At 33.9% G+C, this 7,827-nt stretch overlaps 1 protein-coding gene across 1 annotated transcript; it reads right to left on the reverse strand.

Moving 5' to 3' along the window:
* Positions 1-271: 271 nt before the first annotated feature.
* Positions 272-1,567, reverse strand: LOC129948695 (uncharacterized). The gene is made up of 3 exons (XM_056059765.1): positions 1,055-1,567; positions 514-820; positions 272-471 (listed from the first exon to the last, which is right to left on the reverse strand). The coding sequence occupies exons 1-3, from the start codon at positions 1,565-1,567 to the stop codon at positions 272-274; spliced, it is 1,020 nt and encodes a 339-aa protein (XP_055915740.1).
* Between the last annotated feature and the right edge of the window lie 6,260 nt (positions 1,568-7,827).

Raw genomic sequence — 7,827 nt, forward strand, 5'->3', positions numbered from 1 at the left:
TGGACTTATTCGGATTAACCATAAGATTTCACAACTTACAGAATTCTTGGAGCTTATTTAACATTAACTGTAGAGTTTCAGGTGAGTCTGCCATCATCACTACATCTGCAAAAAGAAGGGCTTTAATTTGCAGTCACACAAATTCTATGCCACCAGGTAGACAATAGACCAAGTCGTTTATAAAAAGTGCAAATAGATTTCGTATCTCGATAGATATTTTGAATGAGTTGACCAAATTTTAAGGACATTCCAAGCCCGTACAGCTTGTACATTAGGGCATCTCGGTCGACCGTGTCGAACGCTGCTTTAAAATCCACGAAGATGACATACAACTTTTTACTTCTTGCAAGTCAGCAATACTTTTGAACACGAAAATGTGATCAATAGTAGAATAGCCCGATCTGAAGCCCGCCTGAAATTCACTTAAGAGATTTTTTGATGAAATCCACATTTTGAGCCGATTCTGAAGTACTGAAGTGAACATTTTATAGGAGGCATTTAGAAAGGAAATACCTCTGTAGTTTGCAGGATTCATTGCACAACCTTTCTTGTAAATGGGGAACATTAAAGCTTCCTTAAACTGTTCAGGTATTACACCATTTTCCATGACGCTGTTAATTAGACCGGTTAGTGTCTGAATGAGATTATTCGATCCGTACTTGTAAAATTCTGCAGGTATCCTATCCGATCCAGCTGCTTTGCCATCCTTGAGTCCATTAACGATAGAAGAAACTTCTTGTATAGTGATAGGTGAATCTAAAATAGGCTCTTGAAAGTTAGGTGGTACTTGGATATCTCGTTTGATGTTGGATCCAAAATTCTGAAGAGTTCATAGCGAGAGTGAGTTTAAGCGCCTCAGATTCGGAAAACTGTTTCTTTTTTTCTTTACATAGGTTTTTAAATCTCTGATTAGCTTTTAAATACGATTCCTTAGCAAACCCGGTACTGCCTTTACGGAATAGTTTTAGCCAGGCATAGGACACATCTCTTGCTTTTTTACAGCTTTCATCAAACCAGTGCTCCTTAAATGCTATGCGTTTTTTCTTCAACCTGCTTGCTTAATTATTTCCTCTAGATCGTTGAAATTTGCAACTTCATGATTTTGTAGGGCCTCATCTAAATTCGCTTTATAGGAGTGTTCATTGCTACTATGCCAAACTATCTTTGGGAGGAGTTCCATGTTTGTGGTTGTGACATTAGCTACCTCTGAATGGTTGAAGGATACCACAATCGGCATGTGGTCTGAAAATGGCTCGTTCAATACTTCGAAATCGACAACATGATTATTCCATTCGCATCCTATAAAACAATAGTCAATGACGGAAGAACCTTGCCCTCCAACAAATGTGAATTCTCCATTTTGATCACCTCGGCTAGTTCCGTTTAGCAGTTTTAAACCAAAAGAGTTACAGAGTTCGATTAGCTTATAACCATTGGCGTTTCTAACATTATCCTTTGAGTTTCTCTCGATTCCAGCTAGATTGTTAACATCACCTTCTTCATCACCCACTCTTGCATTGAAATCGCCTATAAGTAGTACATTTAAACTATCACCTCCACATGTCATGAATTCTTGTAGTTTCTCGAAATTGATATACCAATTGTTGCAGTTCAAGTAGGTTGGTAGAAGACGTACAATTTTCAATAGTACAATAGTATTTGACAGATCACGCGGGATTTCAGACATGGTGTCAAAGAGAAAGATGCTCAGTATGCTTTGACATTTCATCATGAATAGACTTACTAACGAGCAACGCTTGCAAATCATTGAATTTTATTACCAAAATCAGTGTTCGGTTCGAAATGTGTTTCGCGCTTTACGTCCGATTTATGGTCTACATAATCAACCAAGTGAGCAAACAATTAATGCGATTGTGACCAAGTTTCGAACTCAGTTTACTTTATTGGACATTAAACCAACCACACGAATGCGTACAGTGCGTACAGAAGAGAATATTGCGTCTGTTTCTGAGAGTGTTGCTGAAGACCGTGAAATGTCGATTCGTCGCCGTTCGCAGCAATTGGGTTTGTGTTATTCGACCACATGGAAGATTTTACGCAAAGATCTTGGTGTAAAACCGTATAAAATACAGCTCGTGCAAGAACTGAAGCCGAACGATCTGCCACAACTTCGAATTTTCAGTGAATGGGCCCTAGAAACGTTGGCAGACAATCCGCTTTTTTATCGACAAATTTTGTTCAGCGATGAGGCTCATTTCTGGTTGAATGGCTACGTAAACAAGCAAAATTGCCGCATTTGGAGTGAAGAGCAACCAGAAGCCGTTTAAGAACTGCCCATGCATCCCGAAAAATGCACTGTTTGGTGTGGTTTGTACGCTGGTGGAATCATTGGACCGTATTTTTTCAAAGATGCTGTTGGACGCAACGTTACGGTGAATGGCGATCGCTATCGTTCAATGCTAACAAACTTTTTGTTGCCAAAAATGGAAGAACTGAACTTGGTTGACATGTGGTTTCAACAAGATGGTGCTACATGCCACACAGCTCGCGATTCTATGGCCACATTGAGGGAAAACTTCGGAGAACAATTCATCTCAAGGAATGGACCGGTAAGTTGGCCACCAAGATCATGCGATTTGACGCCTTTAGACTATTTTTTGTGGGGCTACGTCAAGTCTAAAGTCTACACAAATAAGCCAGCAACTATTCCAGCTTTGGAAGACAACATTCCCGAAGAAATTCGGGCTATTCCGGCCGAAATGCTGGAAAAAGTTACCCAAAATTGGACTTTCCGAATGGACCACCTAAGACGCAGCCGCGGTCAACATTTAAATGAAATTATCTTCAAAAAGTAAATGTCATGGTCGAATTCCAGTTCTATAATTTTGAAACCGCAAAATGGATAACCTGTTATAATTTAAATGATAAACAAACAAATACTTATGGTATGATCTAACGTTTCAAATAAAGAATCGATGAGATTTTGCAAATTGTATGCGTTTTTTTTTTTTTTTAAAAGTTCTCAAGCTCTTAAAAAATCACCGTTTATAACAAGGAACGGTAAGATTCGATTTTTCAATCATAAATGTTAAGATCTCTCAAATTAAATTAAGATATGTCCTCCACTTGCTCTTCCTCTCGTGTGAGTTCTGGTTGCTAGTATTGACCTAAGTTCGTAGTTGGTAAATTTATTTTCGTACATATTAATATTTAACTCGGTGATAAATGTTTCGTATAGGAAAATAATATCAAATATACGAGTATATACATATAAAATTATAAAAATTAGTAAAAATAGGTTTATTGCTTAATCCTGAGATTGTAGGATAAAATTTGAAATTCTTTTTTATGTAAACAATTTATATTCTTAACAACAGAAACGCACTACACTAAACTTATTGTTATAAAAGAATATGCAATCAGATATTTTAAATAATAGAAAACTTAGTTTGTTATATGAAGAATCCTTTTTGAACGTACATACTTTAAAAATAAAAAGACAAGTATAAAAATACTAGATAAATACATACATATGGGTGAGGGTGATATTACAAAAGTTGGGTAACTCGATGTCATCAGCCAATATATATACAAAGTTTTATTATATTTTATTGAGATTACAATTTGATTTAAACCAATTTCAAAGTCACCCAATTTCAGTTCTTTCTTTTGATTACAAATTATTAAAATATTAGTCCTGCACACTATAATCTCAAATTTCGTCTTTTTCGTCAGTACTATGGCGTCAGTCCTGTGCCAGTTATGGTGTTATTGTTCTTCATATCATGATCATTAGTACTTTTAAAATGAATATTGTAAGATTCTGCTTATATTGTCGAAAGTATTAAAAGATAAGTGAAAAATGTTACCATAAATGTCAAAAGTCTGTTTTGAAACTGATATAGTATTTTCTCCCAGTATTACATACAAATAATTATTTTTAATTGTTACTAAGTGATTTTAAGTGATCATTATTAAATCCTTAGATATTTTTAGTAATTTTTTTAAATTTCATTATAATACATACTTTCAAAACTGTTTTTTTTATCAGTACTATGCTACCTCGTCAGTCCTATACACCCGAATTTGTAGAAGTTCTATTTAATAAATACTGAAAACAAAATATCCTCAAAAGTTACGCATACGTACATTAAGTTAATAATATAGCAGTTGTTAAACTATTTGACAATTTGGATAAATTGGTCTGAAAAAAATTAGGCGTTGAATGTAAAAACATTGCACAACTTTTATGATTTAAACATTTTACTGGCTACTTACATGTTATAAGCTCCTCTATATTTGTTAAGGCAATATTGGAATTAAATCCTATACACCATCAGCCCGCCTTTCTTAATTATTGTTTTGATTTTGAGGGAATTGATAACTTCAAGCAGATCCCTCGAAGCTGTTTGACGCTCTTCCAAAGCATTTTGTTCTTTGAAAAGTAGTCTCAAACTCAAAAACACATCAAGGCTGGGTGGTTCCATGTGACTTTAAAAAAATATATGATTTTGAAGCCATTTAAACTTCATTTTAATTATACTTTTCTCTTTTTAAAATAAGTTTTGTTTTACATTTCTTATCTTTTTGAAATATTCGGTGTCACAGCTATGTGAAGTTTCTTTTTTATAAATTTAAGAATTAATTGTTGTGCTATTAACTTATTAATGCCAAGAACTATAGTTGTTACCAATGTACAAATCTTAATATAAATCTCAAGAATTAAGTTAAAAGAAAACAGGTGCAATGCTAAAAATATACGTGTAAAATTTGAATTGTAGAGTTGTGAAATATTGATTTTTTTCTTGGTTTTCAAAATGTCATCATCATCAATAAGATCCTTCATTTAATAAAAAAAAATAAAGTTGTGAGCTCTGGCAATAGCTCTAAAGATGATCTACTGCCTCAAATTTAAAAAAATGTTATTCAACACAATCATAGTTTTTATATTTGTACGCAGTCCAACCGTACATTTCTTGATGAACTTCGTCCTCAGGATTGTTTGAATTGATAAGTTATAAGCTGACTCTAGAAATTGTGGCGCAAAATTTAAAACCATATAGTAAAATGTTAAAGCCATTACCTAATTTCAAACGATTTAAACATCTTACTCTGTCTAAACAATTCGCTTAAATTAAAATCACGGAATGGCTACTTTAACTTCAATACAATTTTTTGTATAAGATCAGTGGATGGAATGGTCCACTAAACAGTTGGAAAAGTAGTAGGTAGTCGTTAAAGCGTATAAGCCTTATTAATTTTCGAGAATTGTCACTGTTTAGAAAATTTTGAAATTTTGGACAAGCTTAGTAAATTGCTTAACATTTAGCTAATTGTCAGCTAGTACATTGTTTAACCCTTAACAATAGGTTGTAAGTTGTACAAAACAACATTAAATCCGAGATATAATCCCAATCCCAATATTTAAAATAAATATACGTACCCAAAATGTAAATTTCGGACAGGAAACATTTAAAGGTACAAAAATGAATCTCCACTGATTTGTGTAATTTAAAAAAATTAATGCTACATAAATCTTGTTCATTCTCTGCAATTTTGCCTTAAAGCAAAAATAAGGCTGATATAAGACATAAATAAATTTACTGCCAAAAATTCGATACAAAACTCTCCAAGTAAAAAAATATCGATTCCTTTTTACCGTGTTGAGACAATTTTTACATTTGTATTTTTATAGCAGTGTTCAATATGTTCCAGATTTCTCCGTCTTCTCCTTCGTCTCTGAAGGTAATCCATATCTTCGATGTTCGATGCCTGAATGATGACCGCTTTCTTTAAACGCTACGATAGACTTAAACCATAAATATACAAGAAGGTATATACGTATACAGTTTTCTCTCCTGCAATTCTGTATGAATAGTTATAATTTACGACTGTCCATAAAGTTTGGTCTGCCCTGAGGCCGAGAACACCGACAAATCCAGACCAAACCCTGTTTTCTTATATATTCTTTTTTATAGTTTCCAATTTTTTTTCTTGGACCTTATTTATATTTTTCTCGGCTACAACCTCAAAGTTGTGGCTATCGAAAGAATGCGTAAAATATGATTTCACCCCTGCCTCAAGCCCGAAGGAAGTGATTCTGATTCACAGTCCAGATAAGGGATAGCATTTTCTTTTTCATTTCCATATTTCCAGATTATGTTTTCACCTTTTTATGAGTTTTTGTCAGTCTTCGTCGCCATAGGAGGGTGGGTCGTGCATGGGTGAGGGTTTCCAAGGTTGAACATTGAACACCGAACAAAAGGTACAAAATTTTGTTATTTCAGCTGTTTTTATTTTTTCATCGTTCGTTATTTTTATTATGTCGTCTCCTTATTGCTTATTATTATAACCCTGCCCAGGCATTGACTTGAGCACAGGATAAGCTTTGATTTGTGTTTCTGATGCTTTCTGCAACCCCTTTGGGCAATTTTGAAAATTTTGACAATTGGCAGTCATTTCTAAATAGAGGATCAAAGTAAATTGCCTTAATTAAGTTGTATTCAAGTGAACGCAGGCCAAAAGCACAGGTGTACCATAGAGTACCTACCGTCTATGGTAAAGTCAAAAGCGGCAATGAATGCGGATTGAGGAGGAGGAGGAAAAGTAATTGGCTTGATGGCAAGTCCTTAATTTAATGAAGACTGCCATTCTGATGAGAATTGTTGATTACTCCCTGGGGGGGTTCTTTTCCGCTGAAAGCCAAAGGTAAGTCTTTCAAGAGCCTTTCGTTAAGAATTGTTGATAAAGAAGTTTGGTGTAATTTGTTGTTGTTTGTTAGTTAGAGGAAGCAGAGTTGGAGGTGGGGAATGAAGCGATAGGGTGGTTATGGTGGGTTTTGTTTAGTGATAATTTTGTGGCAGCTTATAACAATGACAAAGCGAAGAAATTATGTGTAAGATGAATCAACAGAGGATTATGATGTTAACTTAAGGTGGTTATTACTCAAGTTTTTCTAGAGGAACACATAATATTCAGGAATTCAAAGGATTTAATACTTTCATTATTTATCAAGGAAGAAAATTAGTGATGAAAATAATTAGTTATATCAATAAATAAGAAAGAATGAGCAAAAATACATGTGAGCAAGTCTACCTGTGTCTAGAAACGAGACTTATGAAATTAATGGTTATAAATTGTTACTATAGAATTTACCAAAGTACTAGTTGTTTGGTTGTCCTAAACAATGATATTTGGTTTAAGTTAGCGACCAAAAACTGAGAAACAACACTTTGAAAATACAAATAAAGAAAGATATCCACTTTGTTGTTTTAAGATAATTTTAACCTAATCGAGTTAACTCTGCTATTTTCTGCAGAGTAGCTTGATAGGCGATATATCAACAGTGTTAGTTAGTTATTATTGGACGAAATGTGGTAATTTTAAATCTTTCAATGCTAAACATTATTACCACATTAATGCTCTTTTATTTTTTGATAAAACATAACTGCGGTACGCTAAAATCATATTTTAATAGATGTTTGTACTAAAATGTGAAGATGGTTGAAAATAACAAACCCAAAAAACGGTTTACTAAGCTGATTAAACAGAGTAAAATTGTATGCTGTGAAAGGAAGAATCGTGTTTGTAAACTGTTTAAGCCGCATCATTCACAAATTGGAGTCCATAATTTAAAAAGATGCGTTTCAACGTTGCATATCTTAAATTTTGACACAAGATGCACAATTATTCCCATTGATTTCATTTATTAAATATTAATATGCAGTTTATTGAATTTTATGCCAACCATAATGTTTTTTCAAAATTAGCCGTTCGGAGTCGGCATATAAATTGTAGGTCCCCTCCATTCCTGACAACATTACTCGCACACAGGAATGGTTGAGAGTTGTAAGTCACTAGGCCTTG

The sequence above is a fragment of the Eupeodes corollae genome, chromosome 1 (genome assembly GCF_945859685.1).
Source record: "Eupeodes corollae chromosome 1, idEupCoro1.1, whole genome shotgun sequence".
In the NCBI taxonomy this organism is placed as follows: Eukaryota; Metazoa; Arthropoda; class Insecta; order Diptera; family Syrphidae; genus Eupeodes; species Eupeodes corollae.

What these genes read in the sequence shown, in the direction of transcription:
- LOC129948695 (XM_056059765.1), bottom strand. Translation starts at nt 1,567, where the DNA reads ATGACATGTGGAGGTGATAGTTTAAATGTACTACTTATAGGCGATTTC. An exon ending in TAGAGGAAATAATTAAGCAA is followed by an intron (nt 821 to 1,054) that starts GCAGGTTGAAGA and finishes TGAACTCTTCAG; the next exon opens with AATTTTGGATCCAACATCAA. An exon ending in GAATCCTGCAAACTACAGAG is followed by an intron (nt 472 to 513) that starts GTATTTCCTTTC and finishes TGTTCACTTCAG; the next exon opens with TACTTCAGAATCGGCTCAAA.